The sequence below is a fragment of the Pungitius pungitius genome, chromosome 12 (assembly GCF_949316345.1).
Source record: "Pungitius pungitius chromosome 12, fPunPun2.1, whole genome shotgun sequence".
In the NCBI taxonomy this organism is placed as follows: Eukaryota; Metazoa; Chordata; class Actinopteri; order Perciformes; family Gasterosteidae; genus Pungitius; species Pungitius pungitius.
The window spans coordinates 18,928,518-18,956,387 of NC_084911.1; the positions used below are offsets into that span (position 1 = coordinate 18,928,518).

General features: G+C 45.9%; 1 protein-coding gene across 5 annotated transcripts in view; it reads left to right on the forward strand.

Annotated features, from left to right (window-relative positions):
* Positions 1-27,450, forward strand: part of LOC119221089 (thyroid hormone receptor alpha) — a 46,923-nt gene extending 19,473 nt beyond the window's left edge. For 3 of the 5 annotated variants that reach the window (XM_062566085.1, XM_037477524.2, XM_062566087.1), the window contains 8 exons: positions 14,234-14,454; positions 20,823-20,884; positions 21,969-22,090; positions 23,957-24,104; positions 24,352-24,557; positions 25,009-25,155; positions 26,369-26,627; positions 27,152-27,450. In XM_062566085.1, coding sequence (XP_062422069.1) covers positions 14,399-14,454; positions 20,823-20,884; positions 21,969-22,090; positions 23,957-24,104; positions 24,352-24,557; positions 25,009-25,155; positions 26,369-26,627; positions 27,152-27,402 — 1,251 coding nt within the window. In that variant the 5' untranslated portion in view covers positions 14,234-14,398 and the 3' untranslated portion in view covers positions 27,403-27,450. Of the gene's footprint in view, positions 1-14,233; positions 14,455-18,171; positions 18,555-20,822; positions 20,885-21,968; positions 22,091-23,956; positions 24,105-24,351; positions 24,558-25,008; positions 25,156-26,368; positions 26,628-27,151 lie in introns of those variants that run through there. The other 2 variants (XM_037477526.2, XM_037477525.2) reach the window with 2 other exon arrangements.
* The last annotated feature ends 420 nt before the right edge of the window (positions 27,451-27,870 follow it).

A 27,870-nucleotide genomic window follows, 5' to 3' on the forward strand; every position in this document is an offset into this window, starting at 1 on the left:
ATTGACGGTCATTGACACGTCGACATGTCACATCGCGCCACAACTTGATCCCCGGCCCTCTGCTTTGTGTTCCCACCGCAACGCACACCCTTCCCACCAAGCCCGCGATGGCTCGGGTACAGTGATGCGTACCGAGCGCCAGGCCCACGGAGGCCAATCAGGACGCGGCTCCAGGTGTTTGTGTCTCTCTCTCTCTCTCTACTTTGGCCTGGGCCATCTTTAGCAGGCACTGACCTACTTGGACCAATGGGACGGCTCTGTGAAGTGTGTTTTTTGTCACGTATACATTGCTAAGAGGGTAAATTGGATTAAAGGGCGCACGGGGCCAACGGGAGGGAGCGAGGGAAGGGATCTCGTTATCTCACTGGTGTGCACAGGTACATGAACACGACACTACCACCCTTTCAAAGGCTATTCCTGCACTCATGTTGTGCGTGTGCATGTGTGTTTGTGAGAAAGAGATGGCTTTCCACTCGGGGAGATTTCCACAGAAAACGTCTTTGAATGCATGAAACATGAATTAAACCCACTAGTCCTTTATAGTTATAGTGTATAGCACAGCTATGTCAGAGTGGAGCAGAGGTTCATCTTGACTCCATTCATCCTTACAGATAGAGCCATTGAATGCATAGAGCTCTGAGTCGGCTATGAAGCTGTCTCTGGGGGGGACTGTTTTAAGAAGAAGATTGTGTCATTTCTTTTCCTCGCCTTGTACTTTTTTATAATGAAGCTGAGCACAGTGCGATTTGGAATGTTTTTTAATTAACGCTCCCACGTCTGTATCGCTCCTCGTTCTCACTCCTCCTTGAACACCAGAACATCCTTGTTAACACATGCATGATATCCCTCTGCTAAAAATAGCTCAGCTGAAAAAGAGAAAAGAAAAAGAGCCTTATTTTTTCTCCTCTAGCTCTTTGCCGAAATTAAAACCTCAACGGGTTGTTTCTTTTTGGCCATGTACCGTTGGACCATTGCAAACCACTGTGTCTTCAAACATCTGCCCCGTTGTTCCAGTGTGTTTCAGTAACTGAACTTCCAGTTAAAATCTATTTTGTCAGCTCCCCATCATGACATTGACTCTACGTTTCAGCTCACTGTAAGCCAATTTAAATTATTTAACCATTTATTTTTGGGCTTGTCCAATTTTTAAATACACACAAGCGTGCCTGTAAATTTACTAAAGGACCATGTTTTTTTAGTATAGAATTAATTCACCTCATTGGCCTCTTTTTTACTGGATCATTAAAGCGAAAATACCTATAATAAGATGATTCTTTATGTTGAAGTAATGAAATGCAGAAATAATACAACACCAGGGGTCAATATTTTTATTTATTATGATGAATACACTTAATAAATCTCCCATGTCCAATTAAATATTTATATATGTGTGTTTTTTAATCTGAACCAACGGATCGACCTTCATTCCCTATTTTTCTGGTAAGAAGAAAATGAGTCTGTACCTTTTCACCTCCATCTTTTAACCCCGTGCCGTCATGTGATGCAGATTCCAGTGCCGAATGAAAACGGTTCACTCAATGTTTCACTATGTTCCGACATTGGGTCAAAGAAGATGTAAAGCGCTTCATAAGGTCTTTTCTCTTCTTTCTCCATTCTTCCTTGCAAAGCCGCTAAAGTTCCTTTTTCAAATCCAATCCCCCGAAACCTCTATTGGGTTTTCATCTGGATTCTGTTACATTAACGCCAGACTATTTCCCAACGGCTGTTGAAAAGAAGAACAAGGACGGCGAGGACACATTTTGGGTCCAGAGCATTGTTCTCTTTTCTATTGGCGGTGAGAGTCATCCAGGCACGGATCAATATCTCCACAAACGCCCAAGAGCTGCACAGATAGGAGACATTTAGGACTAATCTACCAAAGTGTTGTCATGATCCCCGTTTGGGGCGTGCACAGCAAAGCCTGAGAAGCACTTCTTGTACTGCTGCTGTGTGCATGTCATGAAATTTACTTTAGAAAAACGGCTTCCTTTGATATTTCAATGCTTTAAAAACCTTTAGGAATTTCCGGCAGAAAGTATCAAGAAAGTTGCAAAGCGCAGTGTGAACTGTGTGCTGCCACAGGTCTGCTCACCTTGAGTTTGTTGGACTCTTCTGTTGTACTTGGGACTAAAGCCGTGACGTAATATTGAACCAAACCAACCAGGACTCAACACATCTGGACTTTTAATTTCTCAGACACAATTTCCAAGAATAAAAAAAGATTAACATGAAACATGATGATTTCTGGCCAAATCCCAACTACTGCTTATAAGAAATAAGCTGCAGCGGAGGCCACTTACTCCTCATTGCGGCTCTGATGCCTGAGTCCATCCCCTCGGGAGCCGAGCCAGACCACGCCGAGCCAAACCACGCCGAGCCAGACCACGCCAAAAAATACAAACATTCAACCATCAGGGGGGTATCGCACAAAAGTAGAATAAAGGAATCCGGGATAAGTGATAAAGCGCAGCTTCACTTAGTGTGATTCGCTCATCGCGGCTTCATCGGTTGCACGTTTGGCGAGTCGAGCTGAAGGGGAGGAGCCAAGTCGATCCAGGTGCACATAGCTCGGATAGGTGCACGTCCACGGCTTTCTTAAGTAGACCACGCTATCCATCACAGATAAACTGATGCTGATGATGAGAAGACGCAGCGCGCAGCATATTGCATATAAGACGCAATATGCAAAAAAAGGAATACGGCAGCTGTAACTAAACAGAGATAAAAAGCAGACAATCGCAGAGCGACTGAATGTGGAAGGATTTAAAAATATCTACTTACCAGGAAAGTTGTACAGTGTGTATATACTGTATATATGTAAAACATAGCCTTAAAACTGAGCAGAGGGAATTAAACTTAGAAATTTACCCAAAAGACACAATGCAAGGATAAGTTTTACAACCATATGCACAAATCTGTATGCTGTCCAAGCTAAATTCCTCCTGGATAGGTCGGCTTGATCCATTTTATGGGTTTCGTGCAATAGCCCCCAGATCACCAGGGCCTTCTCTTGGCCCGTCTGCACACAGTCCCGCTCATAGCACATTATAACGGGGGGGGGCACACTGCAGCATGTGCGCAGTTATCAGCGTGTATTTCTCCTCCCTTGACGAAAGGCTGCTCTCCATTCTCGCAAATTATGACAAACAACTTCCAACCCCTTAATTTAATTTGCCCAAGGCGGGTAATCCTTCACAATCATCGCAAAGATTTAATTTGTTTTTGTTGCAGCTTCTCTTCTGTCTTTAATTAACTATGCATAATTAAGTCCTTTTAAATCTAAAATGCCTATCTCTTGATAAATAACCCCTACAAATATGCTACTTTTTCGAAATCCCTTTTTTAACCTGAATGGCAACTAATTTGCTACATTTTAGGTTTGACAGTGTTTGAAGTTTATAATATTTGTTACATTAATCAAGAATACAGGATCTGTAGGGGCGGATCCATGCTGGTTCTAAGGCGCTGAACATAAAACATCATTTTAAATATATTGCATATTGCAGAACGGTTAAAATAACCCTCAGTTGTCTTGGGCTGGTCAGATTTATGAGCTAACAGATGGTTGCTGTTTACAATCTGTAAAATAGAAGAGCATACAGGCAGGGTGTGAACGTGGGATGTTGAATGATTAACAGTATTTGACTGCATGATACAATATGTTGATTTACATCACATTTCCATGCACAATAATAACAAAAAGGAATTAGGAACAGTTGATAAACGGGAAGGATTACCCAAGGAAGGGGGGGTTAGATGGAGGGAGGACATGAGGTCATTAAGTCCATCCAATAACGAAGAAGGCGCTGGTTCTATCCCCACAGTAGCTTCATAGAGCTCTTCATCCTCCAGGAGCAGGCTCCCAGAGGAGATCTGGTTAAAGATACATCAGGTAAACTCAGGTTTGGTTTGCAGCAGTGATGCGGCTCCGGGCTCTCTGGTTTCATAGCTGCCTGATGTGATGCTCGCTCGCGTCCATTTAGCGAGACACAAGCAGACGGGAAACATCACAAGGCCCGGCGGACTTTTAGTGTTTTACATCGACCTTACTGTTGAGAAAAGGTGGAGCAACACGCCGGGCTCATTCTAAGCTGCTCTTCCTAGTTTAAGGCGAGCATTATATTACACTTCTGTTGTAATACATCCCATCTGGACCTTTATTAAGAGAAGCACAAATTAGCGTCTGCCTTTCAACGTGCCGACTGCAGAGCCATGCCGCTGACGCTGTAAACACTCTGCAACAACCGGCGACACAAATTGACATGAGAATCTCATCTTTTCGATAGAGGGCTGGACGGCAGAACGGCGCCCACGGCAGATCATTTAGTAGGTGAAGCCGTCGAAAGCTGTAAAAGCATTGCAGATGAATGCGTCGCTCGGCGCTTCTTTTGTTCCCGGGTTTCAGAGTCTGATTGTTCCTACATTTTTGCAGCTGCAGGACCGCAGCTTCTGCTGAATGAATAACATAACAGTGCACAGAGAGATGGGGGGGGGGGGCAGTCATTTTAACACATTCACATAAACCGCAGAGAGAGGAAGGTCAACCGTGGCAGCGCGACTGATCGTTATGGGGGGGGGGGGGGGGGACGGAGGGAGGACGGAGGGGGAGGGGGAGGGTGACAAGAGGAGAGTTGGAGGATGACAGACTGCAGTGATGTGGCAGCAGAAGGGGGGAGAAGATGTGGAGCTTTGATTGGAGAAGGTCAGCCTCTGCTTTGTGTGCTGAAGTGAACCATTCCTACGTCAATACACTATTTATTTATTTTATTTAACCAGGTAAAAGTCCCACTGAGATCGAGATCTCATTTTCAAGGGCGAGCAGCACACGACACGTCGTTAAAAAACCGCCATAAAATACAAATACATGACATGAGTAAAACTAAAATACAAATTCAGTTAAAAACTAAAATACAAAGAAAAAAAATGGTCAAAAGCAGAGGCACCGTTCAATAGATTTTAGTTGTCTGTCCATTTGGAGAAACATTAAAAGATCCAAGTCGGGACACTTTCAGTTCAGCCTGGAGATTGTTCCATGTTGATGGGGCGGAAAAACTGAATGCGCTATTCCCCAATTCACTCGTGGAATGTACAAGCAGTAAATGTCCGAGCAATGCCTCAGGCCACTGGATATGAAGAAATACACACACATACATATATATATATATATACATTTGTATACACACATATACAAATCGATTTGCCACGCTGTGGGAGGTGAAGATTTGAGGCTCAAAGACAGCAGGAAGTTGGTTATTGCAGTTTGGCCTCCTTATAAACACGATCAACATTCCCAGCTGCTGGAAAGCTGCAGGACCTGTGGAATCTAGTCCATCGGGTTCATTATGCTTCTAATGCTTAGGGATGGATATCGATACCGGTGCCTAAAAGGTGCCTAAAGGACAAAACAATAATTGAAATGTGAAGGCAACATATATTAACTGTTAACAGTTTAGTAACTTGGTGTTTCGCCTCCTACTAAGAGCTTGAAGTATATATTATTTCATTGGAATTTGGGGCATATATTTGTGGCATCATTTAATTTTAGATTCATGCTCATGGTGCAGGAATTAAAGACATGTAACATATTGAAAAGCATTTATGTTGGATTGACTCTCCTTGTGTCTCCATGTATTGACGTGATGAAGGCAGCAGGTGCAACACAGACGAGCTGCATTAAGCTACCGTGTGATGGAATTTATTATTATTTCTACGTTTTAGTAAAAATCAAAAGATATTGACTGACTGAATTCTGGTTTAAAGCGTAAAAAACATCACATGAATTCAAACACGGACCCAGAGGTTTCCACCCTGCACACTGTGCAACGTGAACGCTATTCATCCGATGAATGTACTAACAAGCAACGGCTCAAAGGCGATTGTGATTGTGAGTTAGCCGAGGTCCGGCCACTAGAGAAAGCATAAAAGCCTGCTTTAATGCTCCACTTCGGCCTTGATCGAGGGTTTGCTCATTAACGTGGGTTAGTCTGAGAAGTGACTGAGCGTAAAGTACTAAAGCAGCAGTCCTTGCCGCCACGCTGTGTGTTGGGTCCACACTCTTTAGGGGGTAATTCATTCAAACTGTCCTTTGCAGACTTATTCCGGATCCAGTCTGGAATCTTTAGGAGCATCAGTGCGTGGCACCCAAGGGTGCATGGACGAGCACAGTGCAAGCCCGACGCCATTCCGGAGCCTTCAGCCCCATCACATGAGCTTCCTTCCTCGGCTGACCACGTTGTGGTTGTCATGGAGTTGTAGATGTTTTTTTCCGACACTTTGCGTATGTCACAGTTTTTCTATTTATGAGCTCAGAAGAAACTGCAGATGGTAGATGGGGGAGGGGGGGGGGGGGGGGTTCTGTGTATGAAAGGACGTCTTCAAGCCGTTTCTTTTGAGCCATGACGACCTGTTCACTCACATTCAAATCACACCGAAAAAGTGTACAATAAAAAAAATCATGGTCCCAATTTTGTCCTTTCAGTGGGAAGTGCATTAAAGAAGCCTTACTTTGGTCCCATTTACCCTTACAGTGGCTCTTATCCACCTTCACCTGCCAACGGCACTAGTACTTTAGATACTTCTAGTCATTAGTCTGGATGGAAGACGTGATGGAGGATGGGGGGGAATAGTGAGTTCCAGCTTGAGAGGAGGGGGGTACGATGTGGGGCTCTGATCCACAGGAGAGAACCCTCTTGTGTAGACCAGAGTGATGGCGTACCTGCACGGCTCTGTGCACACACGCCCTCCGACACACAGCGGGTGAAATAAGTATTGAGCATTTTCTCAGTAAATATATCTCCAAAGGAGCTATTGCCATTTTCAGCAGATGTTTGCAACAAGCCAAGTAACACATACATACAAAGAAACCAAAACAAAGACGTTCAGATAACATGTGTAATAATGTGAAATGACACAAGGACAAAGTATTGAACACGCTTACTGATATTCATTCAATACTTTGTACTAAAGCCTTTGTTGGTAATGACAGCTTCAAGGACGTCTCCTGGATGGAGAAACTAGTCACATGCTTTGCTCTGGTGTGATTTTTTGATTTTTTTCCTCACAAACCGTCTTCTAATCTTGAAGGTTCCGTGGGCCTCTTCTATGAATCTTGATCTTCAGTTCTTTCCATAGATTTTCAATGGTATTTAAGTCATGTGATTGGCTGCGCCATTCTAGCAGCTTTATGTTCTTTCTTTGAAACCAGTTGAGAGTTTCCTTGGCTGTGTGTTTGGGATCATCGTCCTGCTGAAATGTCCACCCTGGTTTCATCTTCATCCTCCTGGTAGATTGCAGATTTCTGTCTCTGTACCTGATACCTCTTTGCACCTCCCTTTCTTCATGTGTTCAATGCTTTTTCCCTGTGTCATTTCACACCATTACACATAACTTTATTTCTGAACTTCTTTCTTTGGCACGTGTTACTTGGGTTGTTACCAACATCTCGTGAAAATTTCATGTTTCATGTCAATAGCTCTTTTGGAAATATATTTACTGAGAATAATGGTGATGTGTTCCATACTCATTTCACCCGCTGTATAAGTGCACGTAAATATATATATATTTAATTTAGATATATACACGCGCGCGCCTACGTGCACGCTTGGTCTACGGAGCGATAATTGGTGGCTGGCGGACAGAGTCAATGAGCCCAGTCAGGATTGCTGTAAGTAAAATGAATGTAGCATGCACTTTGGCACTAGAAGCAGGGGGCTCCATCCTCCTGGTCCCCCGGTCAATAGGACGCACACGGCTGATACTAAAAGTCCCTCGAGGCGCTGCAACAGCTACTTGAGACAGACCTAGTGACCTAGGAGGCGGGGCTACGGAGCACGCGCTCACAGCCAGGGATCGCAGGGGAGACCTGAGGGGGGGGGGGGGGGTTGTGTTGAATTCTGGTCTCGGGTATCGTGATGTAAGAGCTAAACATGGGTGTCGCGTCAGAACTGAGGAAGTGGAGATCCACTAAACACTAATGAGCTCGGGTATTTAGAAGGTGGATTCACAGTTTTTCAGGTGTTTGACCCTGTAAGGTTTTGACCGCTAAAGCGGATGTTTACCAGCCACTGTAAAAATGGAATGAATGGACTCTAAACCGTACCAGCAGACTCGATCTAATGTTTCCCAAACAGTATTGCCAAACAACCACAACATGCAGAGATGACTCATCAAGGACATCATCCAGGTTATCAGTAGCTCAACAAAAGATGACTGAGCTCCTATAACACTTGATGTATTATCACTTTTTCCCTCTCTGTAATTGAGTTTGACTCCACTGTTCTAGTCCACTCAACCACTTTTTCCCCCCCATCCGTCCCTGGAAGGAGTGAATGTGAATTTGTGCCTTAATGAACTACCAATATGAACCGTTTTATTAACTGAAGCTACAACTGAAAACATTTCTCAGTCAGGGCAACTAATGTAAGTGCAGTTGAGCTCTGTGTCCCATCACAGCAGCATCAGAAGTCATGTGACTCGAGTCACCTGATCACTACGAGTGCCTTGTGTTTGAGCTCATCAGCGCAGACAGTCAGCCGGAGGCCGTCGGCGCGCCGCCTCCTGTGCTCGAAGCGGGAGGTGAAGTGAGGTCGCCGCTCGCTTTGCCCTCTGACACTGAATCAGGGAGAAGCTGCTTCTGCGTTGCTGGAGTGTGGCGACCACTGCTCTGAAAGGGCCCGACGTTTACTACGGGTCGGTGCAGCGTGTGACCCTCGGCTGGTCAAACAATCATAATCCTTAGCTCGTTTGTACGGATACAGTCATCTTAGTCTTAATGGGTTTGCCCCGGCTTCGCCCGCTAAGTTCCTCCTGCAGGCCCCCCCCCCTCCCCCCCCCGCCGCCGAGCCGCCGGAACCGCGCTCCTGACGTAAAGCAGCACGCAGTGTGGGCCGTGCACTGTGGTGTTAAACATGCACCCTGTGAACTGTAAGCATCCAGATGTAAGCTCCATCAGACAGCTGCAGCGCGTGGACCCGAGCTCTTCACGCCACTTTGGCTCTTTTATCGAGCTGATGTTCTCACAATGGACACTATGCCTTTTTGAAGGAGACATATTATGACAACAGAACTTTACCCTGGCTGTCCGGCATGTCTATTAACCCCCAAACGCTGGAAGAAAGACGATCTGCAGCCTTTTTTAATGATTGCTGTAATGATTTAATACTGAATCAGTTCTGGGGTTTGCCAACGTCATCAGGCCGCACAACTCTCCACACCGTGTCCCACTTCTAGAAGGCATGACAATGAAACCCATTACAGTGTTTCCCCTAGGTCTAGAGCTTTTGGGGGGGGGTGGTGTAAGTGACGCCGGCATTTTCCGACGCTCTGTCCCCCGTGGCTGACCTGGAAAATACACAAATACAGCGATATTAAAATTGATTTCTTTCTAATCATCTGTTTTTTACATTTCATGATGACACAGGGGAGGCGTGCCATGCAAGGCTCAAACCCCGGAGGAGTGTGGAGGGGGGGGGGGGGAGCAAGGGGGAGGGGCAGGGGGAGGGGGGAGGGGTTGGCTACCTCATTGGCATTGAGACCTCAAACGGGTCGTTTTGAGCAGAGCTGGGGGCCGTAGATGAGGATCCAATGATGTTTTTGACATTTCATTCAGACCGTGTGTCACCTTTAAACCTTTAAACCTACTAACATTTAAGATATTCTGACTGATTTCAGACGTACGTGTAGATAAACAGGAAGGTTGTTAGTCCTGTGACCACAAGCACAGCCTCTCTATCCTTTCTCTCCTTTTCTGTGATTGATTGATTGCTGTCTTTTGATGATAAAATCCAGTTTATTGCGGAACCAAGCTCATTCTGGGCTCCCCTGTTTTTCACCTGCTGATTCTGCCATTGTGAACACAGGGAGCACGTGAGTGATTTAGTGCGAGGAACGGAGAGGGGGGGAGGAGGGGTTGAAGGAGACAGAGAAGGCGCTGCAGGGGGAGGGAACCAGATCTTTGATCATGCTGTGCTGCTCCCTCTCTCCATCCCATCAGCTTGGAAGCCATCCAAGGCCTCCCTACCACTCTGAGAAGGACTAGAAGCACGTGTTTGTGCGCATGTGTGTGAATCGGCACGGGTAAATGTGTTGGGAGTAGATGCCTCGCAAACACGGAGGAATGTTTGCGTGTGTTTGATGCTTAAATAGACAGTAAGTGTGTGTGTGTGTGCTAAGGTGTGGGTGGTTGGGCGGGTGTTTCGTAACACCTGTGCACGGTCCGTTAAATTGTCCTGTCACCAGAAAGACTGGGACAGTATGTCCCCAGCAGAGAGTACATCCTGATCCGTTTGCCCTTATTGCACATTCCGGTGATCTGCATGTCCAACGGCCCCAACCTGGGGGGGGGGGGGGGGTTCAATCGAACTGGTCCGCACCGCCTGCCTCCCTACATGTGACGTGTCTCTTTAGACAGAGAGAGGACAAACAATCACTCCTACGGACAGCCGCACCGTCCCATCTGAGCGTGCAGCACGTTCAAAGTGTTTTGTACTTGGCATGCGCACATTGAAACTCTGCCTGTCTGCAGACAGACGCCTTAATCTCCACATCCTGGGATTAGCGTAACCTCACGCAGCGGCGACTTTGTGTCATCGAGTTGTTTGAGTTCCTGTTTGCGATGCACTCACGGATGCAGACGCACGTCTTTCCCTGGATCCCTCGCCTGATCTGAGATCAGCTCAGCTAGAGTACAACTGCCAAGAAGCGCTCTCATTGATAAGTAATCGTCTCAGGTGGCAAGCTGGTCTTGACTATGAAATAGCGTTTGTTGTTGGTGTTGGACACGTGTGTGCGCGTGTGATGAGGCGGGCTGATATGATGTCACACACTCTGATGCCATCTACTGGCACATCTGGAGAAGTGGAGCTCAGCTGGCTTTACCCTTGTGGTGGGTGTGAAGTCTTGCATTTCTGAAATGATCAAAAAACGTAGTTGCTTGTTCTTCAACAATATCAACAGGTCCCATAAAAAGTCCTGTAACAGATGATTTAGGTGGAAGTTGGTTAGTACAGAGATACATAATGAATTGTATACAGTTTTCAATCAAGCCATAGCAGGACGTCACATGGGGATCTATAGGCTGTGCTTTGCATTTTCCTCCATTGTCGAGGAATTCTCTTTGAGCTTCGGGAGTGTTGGACAAGACATTTGAAGACATCCCAGCAGAATTCTCAATGGACCTTATTAACATAAAAATATATCAAGGGATTTAAAGTGTTCTGAATCCAGAATAACCCGTTTCAGAGTAGACAAAAACTATTCATAATTTTGTGATATGCATCACTTTAATGTTGCAGCCAATAAACATATTGCTCCCATCATAATTTTGCTATATTGAAATATATTTACTAATATAATATAGTCAACTATACTGTCATTAAATGTACTTAGAGGCCCGGAAGTAGAGAGTTATATAAAAGGAACACTACTCAAGTGACCCAGCCTGAACATTTTCATCCCCTGCAGAGCATGACCCCCACCCCCCCTAAAGCATCTGAGCCCACCACAGCCTCTCAGTCCTGCAGGACACACTGTGCAGTTGTGGAAGTAAACTTATGCATACACATTCTTGTGTGCAATCTGGCTCGGTTTTATCAAACCAAGCCTCAGGGGTATCCGCCTCTTTTCATTGCAGCATTGGGCTCCACGCAGGAAACCAGGTCAGCTCAGGTCACTTGGACCGTGGGAACTCTGGCGCCCTCATGTGGCACTCTCTGCTCCTCGCATATGGATATTCACTGTGATGTGGTTCTTGTCTCATTTGTACATAAAGATGATTTTTTTTTTTTGGTTGCTATATTCCCTTTAAGAGTAATTACTAATGGCGACAAATTATTAACAGATTTTCCGACAAATATGAACAAAACAAAGGGTTTCCAAACGGAGTGTCGTGGTGGGCTTCATCAGCAACCCTAGAAACCGACCTGCGTCGCGTTCGAAGCAGGCTCCCAGCGCGGGAATGACCCTTTTGTTCGTTTATCTTTGGTAGGGGGGGGGTCTTACAATATCCAGGTATCTTCAAAGGGGGCCCTGACAGAAACAGCTTGGGAACCACTGCACTAAACTATTACCAGAATAATGTTTTAATCTCTGGCAAGGGTCCACTTTGTCAGCAGGATAATCCACTCCAAAGCCTGCACACATTGAGCCATGGTGCAGTTAATAAGGACAACTTGCACAACATTATTAATAAAAGCCGTTCCTGCAAGATCCGATGTATTCAGCCTACCACATTGGACTGATAAGGACGTTAAATCATGCCGTGTCAGTTAAGTGCCTTCTTTTGTCATTGAATAAAAACTAAAATAAGTTATTCAATTATTATTATTATTATTAACAAAAGAAAATTGTATAGAAGACTGATTTATTGTTTTTCTTTCTTGTGTGTTCAGTTCATGGAATTTAGCTGCAACATTTTGGTTGCCTAAACATTTCTCATTAATAACCAACCAATAACCAACATGGAGAACAGCCAAAACGCCACCTCTCAGCTTCAATCAATCAATAAACGTTTATTGCCATCATATGTCAAACATAGATGGAATTTGACTTGGCGGTTGGTGCATGTCCGAAGTGGGAGGGGTCGGCTACAATCTTTCTGTCCCGCTTCAAAGTCCTGGAAGCGAACAAGTCCTGAAGAGACGGCAGATTGCAGCCAATCACGCTCTCTGCAGCGCGGATGACACGCTGCAACCTGCCCTTGTCCTTGGCTGTGGCTGCAGCGTACCACACGGTGATGGAGGTGCAGAGGATGGACTCCATGATGGCCGTGTAAAAGTGCACCATCATCGTCTGAAGCAGGTTGAATTTCTTCAGCTGCCTCAGGAAGAACATCCTCTGCTGAGCTTTTTTGGTGATGGAGCTGTCGGACAGGAAGTCAGTGATCCACTTGCAGGTGGAGTCGGGCACGTGTAGCTGAGAGAGTTTGTCCTGCAGCAGAGACGGTGATGATGATGATGGTGTTGAAGGCAGAGCTGAAGTCCACAAACAGGATCCTGGCGTAGGTTCCTGGGGAGTCCAGATGCTGGAGGATGAAGTGGAGGCCCATGTTGACAGCATCGTCTACAGACCTGTTGGCTCTGTACTGTAGCGGGTCCAGGGGGGGGGGGTCAGTGTGGGTCTTGAGGTGGGACAGGACTAGCCGTTCAAAGGACTTCATGACTACAGAGTCCAATCGAAAGGGGGGCTGTGGAAATAAAAGGTTTACCTGAGCAGAATGTTGTTAGAATTCATCCTGGAAGCAGTAGAAATAACTTGCATGAATTTGAAATGAAAGTTTGTGGCAATATAACCAATAGTGGTTGATATTTGAAGTGCGGAGCAATTGACTGACCCTCCAACTGAGATCCCTGGTTGAAGTGTTCAACATGTTGCATTTCCTTTTGATAAACAGTCTACTTTGGAGCTGTGTTTCAGAGAATAACCGTCCCCTTCATTTTCCCATTTCCCATGTCCCAAACAAACACGTTTTCTCTTGTCCTTGTCCTTTAATTTCCGCCTTTAACTTTTAGTAAGACTGCAAAATTAGAGCCTAAAGAGGTTTGGCTTTTTAGCTACTAAAGAAATATGAAATGTGAAGAAAGCGCTGCAAAATGGCAGAGAAGCATTCGTTTGCCTCCATTGTTTCCCTGCTGGGTCCAACTGAAGCTATGATGACTTTAGCCATGGAGGAGGAATAAAAAATAGGAACATTGTGAAAAGCTATTTAGCAAAATTTATTTTCATATGGCTTGTAAGTAGCTTATATAGAATTAGATTTGCCGGAGTCTGTGTTCTCTAATAGGCGCTGGATTAAGGAGACGAACACAGAGGCTGCATTGTGAAAGCAGGGCAGCCTCTGGGGATCAAAACATGAAATGAGGAAATTGAGAAATGAACCGAGCCAAAATGTCTGAATCCTGTCGAGTGTTGTCCCTTTTTAGGTTGAAGATGATTTAAGATAATTCCAACATAATTGTGTCCAATACTCCCAGCAGCTTCAGCCACAGCTATTTGGTTAGCCAAAGTTAGCTTACCCGCTAACCTAACGCGGGAATTGCGATAGTTAGCATGTTAGCACTCCTGCTCTTACAGAGAGGCCTTATCTTTTTTAAATGAGGTGGTCCACCAAAAGATGGGCACCATATCTCTTCTGTCATGCATTATACGCAGTAACACATGTGCATGTTCTTGTACTTTTCGTCGAATGCGTGTTCAGGTCACTTGGTGTCTGACTGTGGCCTCCCTCTCTGCCCTGCAGCGCTCTCGCCGATGTCCCGCCCGCCGCGCTCCTCTCAGCCAACCGCTGCCCACGTTGTCAGATGGCCGTCTGTTGAAGGGGCCGCCGGCGAATGCTGAGCAAGCTGGCGAGGTCGAGGTCCGCCTCATTGTCCTGTGATTGGCTGCCGGACGGGACCGAGGCTACATGGAGCCTATGTTCAACAAGCAGGACAGCAACTCATCAGAGGGAGACGAGAAAGGGTGAGACTGGTTCTGTGTGTGTATGCTCTATCAGCGTGTGTGTATCCTTCATTTCACGTAAGAAATTAAAGGATAGCGGTTTGGCGATTCGATTGCCGGCAAAAGAAAATCTGCATAGATGGATGGATGAATGATGCAGGGATTCATGTCATTTAAATATACAAATAATGCGAAGTTTTCATTTATACGTTATGTTTTTTACGTTTATATTTAAACACAAGGGTGGTCTAAGGTATAAATGCATCAGAGACTTGATGCTTTAACAAAAAGGAGAATAGAAAAACATCAAAGACTTAATATCAGATGAGTGCTTTTCAGTGTGAGCTTTATAAATAGATTTAGTGAAGGGAACTGTGAGGGGAAGGGTTCTGTGTATTTATTTGGAGGTAAAAGAGAACACTCTGAACACGTCACGCTGCCATCTGTGCTCTCTCCATTTATCCAGCACGTGCAGTTACACACTCTCAAACACACACAGACACACACACACACACACACTGCCCTCACGACTTCATTAAATAATTTAATCCAGCCCAAGTTTACAAAAGTGAACTCAATCACTGAGCAACTTCAACCCCCCTTTACTCAGCTAGCGTCTTGGAGTAATCAGCGATATTTTAAATGAATTATTTAATTAGATAGACTAATCACAAGATAAAAATCCTCAGAATTCCGTAGTTTTATTTAACCATTTTTAATTATACGTTTTGATTTAATAGAAAGCATCATACAGGCCGCTGGTGTAAGTGAGGACATTAGTGACGTGCACTCTTTGTCCCCTCATCTAAACCAAAGTGATTCAAGGCCCACTAGCGAGGTTAGTTCCACCCACCAGGGACTCACAAAATCCCCCACTGACTTTGGTGGCCCCTTCATGTTTGCGCGCTGTAAATCATCTACCTGAGGGCTTGTGAGGCCTCGGCGCTCCATTTGCATCCCTGTGCGAGCTGATCGGGTTTCCGTTATTCAACATGCATGCGGATGGTCTCCTTGAAGACCATCTTTACTACCTGCAGAAGCGAGTGTTTGTGTGTATTATGCATGTGCCGTGCAGCGTGTGCGTGTGTGTGTTGATTAGTAAAGTGCAGGGAGCCGGATTAGGAGCAGCGAGGGCAGATGGAGCACAGGACAGCTCAGGACGCCTCGATACGTGACATCGACCGGGCGATTGTCGCTTTGGTTTTTGTGTGTGTGAGTGTGTGTGTGTGTGTGTTTGTCGATCTTTCTCTCTCTTACGGCAGCCCTACACACACACACACACACACACACTGACACACACACACACGCACCCACAAGCATGTTCGCTTCACATCGCCTGGAGTACAGGATGCTAAAATAGAACTGTGTGTGTCTGTATGTGTGTGTGTAGGGCTGACACTGTGTGTCAGTTTGGAGCCTCTGATTATTTCATGAGACACTCTGCTTCCACCATTGCAATTAAATTATCATATGTGTGTGTGTGTGTTTGCCTGTTTAGCAGCTTTATTTTATAATGCAAAAGAGACAGTTTTGTGGTCATAACCACATGTATTTTTGCATGATAGCATACTAATAAGTTTTCAAGAGCTTGTTTCCAAATAGCCCATCTATTTAATTCAATATATTCTTTTGGTGCCGTCCCTCACAAGTCATACTTGGTTTGGCTTGTCAGACAAAGTGAAATAGTTGCGCTTGGTTTGTTTTTCATTCAGACGTGTTTCAACAAACTTTGAAATAAACTCCTGCATGTATATTTTCTAAGTCCCGGGTATCCCAGGAACCAAGGGGCCCTGTACGTTAGATTGACCAATAGGCTTCATCCGCTCCTTTTCAAAGGGCCAATCATGCCGTCTCCCCGAGGCCTTGCCCGCAGAGTGCATCCCCCCCAGGCGACACACCAGTCGTGTGTTAATCCACCTCTTGGACATCTTACTTGTCAGTGTGGGACACGGGGGAGGAAATGGCGGTGAGAGGTTTCTATAGCAACGGGTCAGTGATCTGTGAGAACGGTTTCCTGACGCTCACACCCCAGCCAAACTCACTAGTTAGTGGTGGGATGTCATTTAACTTCAGATCGGCAGTTATCCATTGCATGGGAGCGGGGGTACCTTCTTTTTCTTTCTTTTTTTAACCAAATTAAATGAGACAAACAGCAGCAACAATCGGCCTATTTGTGTCAGTCTGCCTGGATTTGTAACAAGGATGTTCCAAAGACCATTTTGACAGTAAGATAAGCTGGTTGTTTTGTTTGGAGACAATCTGGGTGAAAGTAGTTCCCCTCGTTCCCAGAAGATAAGAATCCAAACAACCTGAAGGACAGTGGGGAGGCCGGGTGTTTGAAGCCCACAATGTGAGGGTGCGTCCGGGCGGATGGATTCAGACCTAAATGAGTGAAACCGGTGTACGTAACCCTGGCAGGACACAATCTGGGTTTGTTTGTGCAACCATCAGAAGTTACTGTGACGCGTGCCAGGCAGGGAGGGGTGGATTAGTTCCCTGGTGTCCATTCCAACAGCGGCCACGTGATCTTCACCGGATCACTGGATCACTGCTGCGTCGCTCTGGAAGTAAAAACAGTTGCTTTCTTGAAGAGATGAAACATGAAAACTCCTCTTTTTTTTTGAGTGCTTTTTGGTGTTGTTCAGCCAGGCCTCTGACAGACAGCTGACTTTGGGGAGTTCCCCTCTGAAATAAACCAGTGGTCTGAAAGAAGACAACTAAAGGAGAGAAGGTGAATCCACTGTAGAAGGACATAGGGGACATTTTCTCTGACTTTTGACCTATTCTCAACATGAGGGAAAAAAAAACAAACAGCATGATTTAGTGATTAGTTTTTCATTTCATTCCAACTCTTTCAGTAAGAGTAACAATTGGTTAAGTATTGAAATATTGTTCATCCAAAGCCAATTTATTAATCAGAATTGCAGAAAAGAACAGGGCTTTTTTTAAAACAAGCTTACGTGACGATGAACTTAATCCTTAAGTTTACTGTATTTCATCATGTTTTAGTAACCTAGAGGCCTGACAATGTTGTTCAGTCCACGTAACAGTTGAGATATCTGAGAATCAACCAGAGATTCATGATCCCCAGAGGATAAACGACTTGCGATATTTTTTCTGCTTTCCTTTTACCACAAAACCTCACAATATTAGATTTCTGTGAAATGTCTTAAAAAAATACCACATGGATTGCATTTAAATTTTGTCTTGTCATGCTCCCGTCATGAAGACCACAAAAACACCCATATGAGATGCTGTGATGCACTTTGGCAGTTATTTGAAAACTTTGACATGAGCATTTACAGTATTTCTTTGTAAATCCACAATAACTGGCTGATTAAAAACGAGTGCACTCTAATTGGATTGTTGAGATATCAAGCGTCTCTCGTGTCCTCATAAGACCTCATACTGCTGGAGGCACCGCATCCGCCTGCCGTTATGTAATCTAGTTCATATTGTTGACAAGACAGAACATTTCTGTTGGCGACTAAAAAGTAAAATCGAAGTAAGACATAACGATGATAATGAGCGGGAGACGAGAACAGAAAGGACGCGACGGAGAGAACGAGATTAAGGCTCACGGCAGACTAGAGCGCGGTGAAGTGTGTTGTGATGACAGCCAACGTGTCGCCAGGGGAGGCACCACACATGCAGGCGCACAGACACAGCTGGGGGAGGCTGGGGGGAGGCTGGGGGAGGCTGGGCGAGAGGGGAGGGAAATGAGCGGAGTCAGCGTTCCCTCCCAGCAGCCGGTCTGAGGCAGAGAGACAGCGATTCTCTCAGCCGATACAGCTCCTGGCTGCGCTTCCCCGGGATGGAGTTGAGCACCGGGGTCATCGGGAGGTGGGTTCAGCGCGGCGGTGACCGGGGGGTTTAAGGGACCTCCTCCTACTCCTCCCCCTCCTTCCAGGGGTTCATAGATCAACGAAAGCTTCTAATGGCCGCGCACACTCTGGCTTCTGCTTTTGAAGGAGATTTGTTGCAGAACTAAACCGACCGAAGAACTAGACTGAGGGTAGAGAAGAGCCTCTTGTGCGACATTCTTCTTCTTCTTCTTCTTCTTCTGTTAATCCTGCAAACTGGGGCAGCATGCACATCTTACAGCCGTACTGCATCAACAGGTTGGTGTGTTTGTCCAAATATATTGCTCGGTGTGTGACTAGTGAAAGTTTCCATACGCTCCAGTGCATGTTTACAAGCGTGTGTGTGTGTGTGTGTGTGTGTGTGTTAAGGCTTCTGTCAATTTGTGTTATTGTTCCTGCTGACAAATGTAACCGTAGTCCACAAATCAGAATTACAAAAGAAATAACACATGGCTTTTCATGACTTCTGAATGGGCCGTATTTTCTCCTTATGGTGTGGGAGGTGGTCAACATGTAGAACTTTAGTTTAGCCGCACCGCAGCATCTTCCAGCTGATGCCCTCAGAGCGGAGCCTGCATTTGTTGCAGCTGTAGTTCCACGTCTTCCTTTAAACCCACAAACCAAGCCAGAAACCTGGGTGTAGTTATGGATTCACAAGAATTAGAGGACTTGTCTCAACAAGCGTTGGAGAAACTTATCCACGCATTTATCTTCAGTAGGCTCGACTCCTGTAACGGTGCATTCAATGGTCTCTGTAAAAAGTCAGTTAAACGACCGCAGCTAATCCAGAACGCTGCAGCTCGAGTCCTCACTAGGACCAGGAGAGTGGATCACATGACTCCAGTTCTCAGGTCTTTACACGGTCCAACAAACAGTTGACTTCTAAATCCTTCTGTTGTTTCATAAAGCACTGAATGGTACATTTGTGATCTGCTGATACCTCATGAACCATAAAAACCCTCTGTGCGTCTGTGACGGGTCACTTTCTGTTCCCAGAGTCACATCTAAACATCATTTTAATGCTCCACATATCTGGAACAAAGTCCCAGAAAGCTGCAGGTCAGCTGAGTCCCTCAGCTCCTTTAAATCCAGATGAAAGAATTTTATGTTAGCCCTGTGTCCAACAGCAATGGATCAAATGACTGTTTAATATGATATGTAGAAATTTGGATTGAACATCCTCAGAGGGATATGACTTCCTTCTCTGCTCAAGTAGACATTACTCCGCTTAATCCGCTCGATGGTTTAGTATTTTGCACCTTTTGCTTCTGTTCACACCCATGTGAAGAATTCTAAGGCCCTTTATGAAAATGTCTGTTTTAATTGGTTTCACATCTTAAAATGGGCCTTTGTTGACAATGCTTAAAATGCTTTTTTTCATTGAATTGGGAAATGAGGGAAGGCAAATGCTGGACTTGCATGTGCCGGGTGGACCTTACTTCAGTTCTAACACCGCGACAGTGTGCCTAAATCTAAATGACGATGTGTGTGATTGTGCTTTGTGACGCTCAACGTGAGACCGGAGCAGACGCTCTGCCTCCACGTTACTGCGTGACCACGTGTGCAGCGATAGAATGAATAGGTCTGCTCGACCGCGCAGAGCAGCAGGAACAGAGGAGGACACGTCAGAGGAGTTTTCCTTTTTTTTTTCCCTTTTTCTGGGGTTGGAGAAGGAAAGTGGATTTGACAGCCAGAGAGGAATGGAGGGAGGGACCAGAGGGGGTGTTACCTAATACTGCTGATGGAAGTTTAGAACGGAGAGCCTAACACTTTTGGGAGGTAAAAAAAAAGGAAAGCTGCGGCAGAGTAGGGTCAGATAGGGAGAGTAGCCAAAGGGGGGGGGGTGGGGGGGGGGGGGGAACAAACAGATTTTATTGAGAGGAGAAGTGTCACGGGATGAGTGGGCAGGAATGAGTGGGCGGGGATCAGAACCAGCCGGGCGCGGCGATGGGGAGATAAAAAGGAAAGGAAGCAAGGACCGTAATCCCAAAGTACTTCTGAGAGGGTGAGAAGAGAGGAAGGATCAACTATTACAGACAGGTGGAGGTGGCAAGAGATGAGAGAAGCAATCATCTGTCTGTGTGTGGAACGACCTTTATATATCTTTAAAAAATTGTAAATGAGATTTAAGCAGATATATTTAGTTTGTCGGCACAAATAAAAATCAAAACAAAAAATAAAGATTGTACAAAAAGAGAGAATCGATTGGGACAGGCCTTGGGTCGGGCTGCTGCTCACTAGCACTCTGCATCGGTCCCAGAGTGGAATCCCCTCGAAACGTTTGCTTGAGTTGCTTGATTGATTAGCCTTATTATAGCATTTATGGTTGTAATATTGCTGTGTTGCCGTTTTATAGGTGACACATTACGCCTTGTACCAAGGATCACTATGACCAGCAACCTTCTCATCTCAATGCGAATCATTACACACATTGTTTCAGGTGGACAATGGACATGACCTAAGTGGTTGGTTGTGTTGTAACTTTGCCCCCCCCCCCCCCCCCCCCCCCCTTCCACTTCTTCCCAGGTGGCCGGATGTGCCGAAGAGAAAGAGCAAGAACAGCGAGTGTGCGGTGAAGAGCGTGTCAGGTGAGGAGCCATCATCTCCTTCTTCACGTTTGTCTCCACACCAGTGGACCCAACTCCAGGTCCCTCCTGGTGTGGAGGTTTCAGGGGGTCGTCAATTAGCTCGGAACTTAAGTGATTTAGAGAGTAGAGCTGTAGACATTAAGCCTATTAAGGTACACAACCAAGTAGAGGACTATCAAACTGGAGGCCCCTTTTAGCTTCATTAAAGGTTTTATTTTTAACCATCATTCACTACGACCACATGAAATACCGTCTCATTAGATTAAAGGACCTATAACCCTATCAAACACACTACTTACAAGTACTGAACATGACAATGTGACGTCTAGTTTAAAAGCAGCAGATAGTAATGGCTGTTTTACTCTAAACAAACCTGTCAATATGAGAAAATATCAACACTTATATTTGTCGTTTTCAGTGTGTCGTTTTGTAGAATGTGTCAAATTGTGATGACGCTGCAATGTTCTTGCTTATTTTTAAACCGTACATTGAGGGAAACCTTTGCTGCTGACATCCTCGTCCTTCAACATGCGGTCATGTTTCATTTGTGTTTCATACATTTCTGAAGCAGAAGTAAAGCCGTAAAGCCTAACAACAAACAGTGAAGCATTCGGAGATTAATGTCAGTTCACCCTTCTATTTGATTTGGCTCACAAAAGTCTTTTTTTTCTTGAAATCAGGGCTTCATCAAAGTTTATTCAGCTTGTATATACTTAGGAGTGCCCTCAGGAGCCAACTTAGAAATAAAAAGGTTCTTCAAAATTGTGAACAGTGATTTAACCAATTGGATGACCAACTCCTGATGATGACTTTATTATTATGCCTTCATTAAAAGTGCAAATGAAACAGATTTTTATTGTACATATGATATATATGGATCGAACATGTCACCTCTCAAAGGAGATTAAGAAGCAAATGCCATGTAGAGAAGAAAAATGTATTTCAGGAATTCAGCTTCACTTGGTAACCCTCATCTCCCTCATCTCCCTTTTCTCTTCTCCACTCTACCTCTACCCCCTCGTGTCCTCCTCCTGACTGCCACCGCTCTCCTCCTCCTCCTCCTCCTCCTCACCATCCGCTCTAGCTCTTAGCGTGTCTGTTCCAGGGTACATCCCCAGCTACCTGGAGAAGGATGAGCCGTGCGTGGTGTGCGGCGACAAGGCGACCGGGTACCACTACCGCTGCATCACCTGCGAGGGATGCAAGGTACACCGTCTGGGTTTTTTTGCGAACTGAAGTGGCACAAGAGGGTGGAGCTTAAGTCAACCAAACCCCGGAGAAGACATAATAAGACTGATTTAAAATATTCCACTTAACTATCATGCAATTAAAAACACACTGTAAAAAGGCTGAATCTCCCAGACCGAACAACACTGTGGTAGCGACCCGTCAGTCACATGTAGCCCCGCCCTAAAATACACCCTGCTTAATTGTCTGTTACTCTGAATAGAACCATCACTTCCAAACTACACCAACTAGCCCTGAACGACATTAACAATGACTGTGATTTAATCTAATTGTCGTCTTGATGGATGTCAGGTAGGGAGCATTGGTTTTGTTTAACCTTTTGACATTCTCCCAAACCTTCTGACTTCTGCGCCCACTGGGTCACACTGAAGGTGTGAGCTGTTAGAAGCCGCTCCGTTATGTCTAGAAAAAAGCTCTGTAGTTTTAGCAAACACTCGAGAAGGTTTAGAAGGAATTTGTTGGGGACTATTTTCAGCCACCAATGAACACGGGAAATGCCCGGAAAGTTATATTATAAATCAACGTTCTCTGAATTTAACTACAATGCTCCTCTGAAGCTGGTACTTTTCTCTCTGATCTCTGTTAAAATGGCTACAATTTGCAGTCAGAGTCTGACAAAGAGAACACCAAATAAAGAATACAGAACACCAGTAATTAATTAAGCTTAAGCTTGGCTATCTGCACTGACTATTAACATCCAGGATTTGAGCCCTAAAGGAAACTGACCCACTGTGCAGCTCTGACTCGACTGGAGGCCTCTGGATTGCAGCGGTTGGTCTCCGCCGGGCCGAGCTTTATTATTATCCAATTAACGGCGTCACGTAGAGCGGACAGCGTGCCGCGGCACTCACACGGGAAATGGGACACGCTGAACTCCCGCTGCGGCGTTGACGAGAAGAAAATGAACTTCGGGGGATTCACAAACCCGTGAATGTGTTCAGAAGCCAAATGATGATCTAGGTATTTTTGCGTGGGTGCATAACACTAATAAGAGAAAATAAATATTTCAAATATTTCAGATTTAAAAAACTTTCGAGAGGGGTCGGCAGACTGTAGCCGATTCAGAGCGAGTGGTGCGCCGCAGTCTGCCCTCGTCTGCTGAGTGGCAGCAGCGCAGCGGGTGGAGGAAGTGAGGATGGAGGAGGTGATGTGCAGAAGTGCTTCCCCATTGTCTTTTGGAATGGATTCATCCCCACCGGAGATGAATCCATTCAGGGATCGAGTTTCACTGACTGGCCCCCGGAGGTGCAGCTGATGATGCACAGCGGACATCAAATCAAACTGTCTCGTTCAAATGTAGTCACTAAGAGACGATGAGTCGCGCATCGCTTCGGTACCTTTTATGCTCGGCAATCAATCCCCCTCCATGTGCCATTTAATAAAGCGATAAGGTACGAGAGGCTGTACTTTATCGTCCAACAATGTAACAGTTCGAGGGTGTTCTCATTAATGGGTCCCACAACATCTCATTCACTCACGTGGCTCATGACGTCCACCTTAATTGTCCGGTTGTGAAAGCTCGCCTCAAAACAGCACCGAGCTAAAAGCTAAAATGTCAACTAACGGTCGTGCAAAAACGTTGTTACTTTGAGTGCACAGTGATATGGAACGCTCATGTGCCCCCCCCCCCATGTCTCACTCTCAACCAATGAGAACGCTGGATTGCATCTACCCGTGTTGTAATGCTCTTAGACGATGCTGAGGCGATGGGGTTGCATAATTTGCTCAGAGTGCTTTTTTTCTCCCTTTATCGCTCTAGCTTTTCTTTACCGTTCACCTCGCACTGTTCTCTTATTCTTTATCAACCTCCTTTGCTCTCTTCAGGGTTTCTTTCGGCGGACCATCCAAAAGAACCTCCATCCGGCCTACTCCTGTAAATATGAAGCCTGCTGCATCATCGACAAGATCACACGCAACCAGTGCCAGCTGTGTCGCTTCAAGAAGTGCATCGCTGTGGGCATGGCCATGGACTGTGAGTTTTTATGAGATTATTTATTCATTCTGTACTTTGTTTAACTGGCGTAGGCAGCACTTAGTTACAGTAACAAGCGCAGATATCATGGAGAGTCCGCTGCGTTAGCGCGATTTAGCTTGTGCTTCTCAGCCCCTTCCTAATCACATTCGCCTTCCGAGTTGAAGAAGCAAAACAACAGAGAACACATAATCTAGTCTGATGTCGGTGGTAATCCCCCCCCCCCCCCCCCCCCTCTGCCCATCAGTGGTGTTGGACGACTCGAAGCGCGTGGCCAAGCGGCGCCTGATCGAGGAGAACCGGCAGAAGAGGAAGAAGGAGGAGATGGTGCGCACGTTGCAGACGCGGCCGGAGCCAGACAGCACTGAGTGGGAGCTCATCAGAATGGCGACGGAGGCCCACCGGCACACCAACGCCCAGGGCTCCAGCTGGAAACAGAAGCGCAAGTTTCTGGTGAGCTCCTGGTGTCGAGCATGCGGAGCCTTCGGTGTTGTGGACTCTTGAGCTGCTGCTCTACGTTTGCCCTCATTGGGCTAGTTTGTTTGTGTCTTTGTATAAAGCAGAGAAGCTGCACCTCGTGTCTCATGCTGCATACAGTGAGGGGGCTGATAACAGCTTCAGGATCTAGTGTAAAAAGTAACGTATTATTAGTAGTAGTAGTTTTGAGAAAGAGCCTTATTCATGATACGTAAAGCTTGTCTTTGTAACAAGACAGATGATTTTTAGTTTTCTATAGGTTCATCCCCAACACCTCCACACAATATGGCCCTGTGGCCCCCCAGGCCTCCCTCTGCCTGCCTAAAAGCTGTCTCCTGTCTGTCGTAGCTCTCGAGTTAAAACTCGGGGGGCGTTGCACCCCTGCATTCAGTTTCACTCCGCTAAGAGTGCGATGTGTTGCTTGCAGTCGGAGGACATCGGCCAGGGTCCCATCGTGACCACGTCAGACGGGGACAAGGTGGACCTGGAGGCCTTCAGCGAGTTCACCAAGATCATGACCCCGGCCATCACGCGCGTCGTCGACTTCGCCAAGAAGCTGCCGATGTTCTCAGAGGTAGAAACAAAACAACATAATAAAGATTGTACAAAAAGAGAAAATTGATTCAGACAGGCCTTGGGTCGGGCTGTTATTCTCAGCTCAGTGTGTTAGTTTACAGAGAATTGTGAGTGTTTTTCATCCAGAGGGAACTCGTGGCCACTCAAGGTAAAAAAATCACAGAGTTTTGGGTGGGAGGTTTTGGTCCTGGAGAAAAGACACTTGCAGGTGAAACGGTTACGGAAATCATCTGAAATGAGATGATAACAGGTTTAGTGTCACAAATATCTAAATATAACTCATTTTTCTACGTGTTGGGCTGTAGGGTTTGGAGGGTGTGTCCCCTCCTCAAACCATAAGCACATGGTGGAAAGTTCCAGGAATGGATTCAACTTTTATTGCAAGCTGCAGTATGAATGTTGTGGCATGAGGCGCACCCACAACTTGCAAGGCCTTCTTAACTATGTAGTTTTACCCCAACCAGGTGGACGAGGGGCCCAGGTTGTTACGCAATCATCTAACTCTACACTTCAACCCTAGAACAATGCTGGTTCTTTATTTCTATATGACCTCGTTTCCCCCCTCTCTGTGTCTGGATGATGTGGTGACCCACCGCTCCCTGATATTGAAGCGAAAATGAAATTCATGTTGGGGGTTGAAGAAAATCTGTTATACAGCATTTTACTGTATATCTAAATGGTAGATTTCTCTACACTTTACTGCCTTTTGCTGAGGACTCATAAGTGGAATGTTTCAGTCCATTCGTTGAAAATAAAGCAACCAGGGTGCATTCCTCCAAAGACAGGCGGTTTTCATCAAAGTGAACTGCATTTTGCATCTGCATTCAATTTGCAGGCACTGCAGTCATCCCTTTATTGCGTTTGTGCTGTAGGCTGTAAACGCAACATCAAACGTGCTAAATTCAAAAGTTTAAGCAATAATAATGAATAAAGCTATAGTAATGTACTGTTAGCTGCCAGCACTGTTAGCTGATAAGAAGTAAGTAAAACACCTAATCACACATCCAACAAGGCAGTTTCTGACCAACTGGATCTGTTCACTTCTTTTTGGTGCAGAGGTAACTCTTAGCAGGTTTTGCTTTTGGGCCGACGTAGCTGATTTACCATTTGCGTCAGTGCTTTACGTGAATGTTTATTATTTTTCAAATTGAATTAGAGCCGCATTCATTAAAACGTCTGCCTGTACTAATAATGGTCTCCGTGTTTCCCAGCTGCCTTGTGAGGACCAGATCATCCTGCTGAAAGGCTGCTGCATGGAGATCATGTCGCTGCGCGCCGCCGTCCGCTACGACCCGGAAAGCGAGACGCTGACGCTGAACGGCGAGATGGCCGTGAAGCGCGAGCAGCTGAAGAACGGCGGGCTGGGCGTGGTGTCAGACGCCATCTTCGATCTGGGCAAGAGCCTGGCTCAGTTCAACCTGGACGACTCTGAGGTGGCTCTGATGCAGACCGTGCTGCTCATGAGCTCAGGTGAGGAGCAAAAAACTACTTCAACCCTTTGGCTTCTCACCTTGTTTCTTTACGGGCCGTGTTTTTCTCTTAGAAGACAACAAAAAACACTGAAAGTCTGTGAAAATCACGTTCCACCATCGACCGCACGAACCAAATAAAATAGAGCAAACTGGCAAAATGCGTATCAGCGGCATGCTGCTGTCTGTATTTCAGTCCGTCTGAGTCAGCTGGGTTTAGATTTGGTCACAAGCCGCCTTCCAAAGCCACTCCCCCAAAATAATCATAAAGGACGTAAACCTACTGTTGTCAGCGCTCTGTAAAGGTAGAAGTTTCCGAATGTAACCGACTTGTTGAGGCCTTAAACATCCACAGATACCAGATTTTGGTTCATTCGTGTCAGTCATGTAGAAATCTTTTTAAACATTTATGGGAATAAAATGTTTAACACAATACACCCTCAAGGTTTAATTTTGACTGACTACAAATAAAGCTAGACATTACGCTGAAGCAGAAAGGTAACCATCTCTCTCTCGCCGCACCAGACCGGTTGGGGCTGACCAGCATGGAGAAGATCGAGCAGTGCCAAGAGGCCTACCTGCTGGCGTTCGAGCACTACATCAACTACCGAAAGCACGCCATTCCCCACTTCTGGCCCAAGCTGCTGATGAAGGTGACGGACCTGCGCATGATCGGGGCGTGCCACGCCAGCCGCTTCCTCCACATGAAGGTGGAGTGTCCCAACGAACTCTTCCCACCGCTCTTCCTCGAGGTCTTCGAGGACCAGGACGTGTGAGAAAGCGTCGGAGAAAGCAAAACAAGACTCCCCCCTCTCCCCCCCCCCCCCCCCCCCCCCCCCCCCGCCCCATAAAAGGAACTCTGGGCTGGCTGAAGTGGAGGAGAAAGAAACTTAAACAGATTTTTTGCCGTGTAAACATTGTTTGGTTCCTTTTATAAATGTTTTTCTAAAAAAAAACGCCTAAAGCACCAGCAAACAGCATCGACTTCACCAGAGAACAACAGCGTTAGGGTTCCAAACACACTGCCATGAACGTACATCTGTACCACACTTACGCAGCCTGAGGCCTCTACTCCCACCTCAACTTATTATTTCCTTAACCGCCATCGTCACCCGTCTAGCCCCGCCCCCCTCCCCCCCCCCCCCCCCCCACCTACCGACCTCTTCGTCTCCCGTACACACGGAGGCACATGACTCACGTACAGATATATATGAGTCTTATGTGTCACCTCGCCGTGACACGTG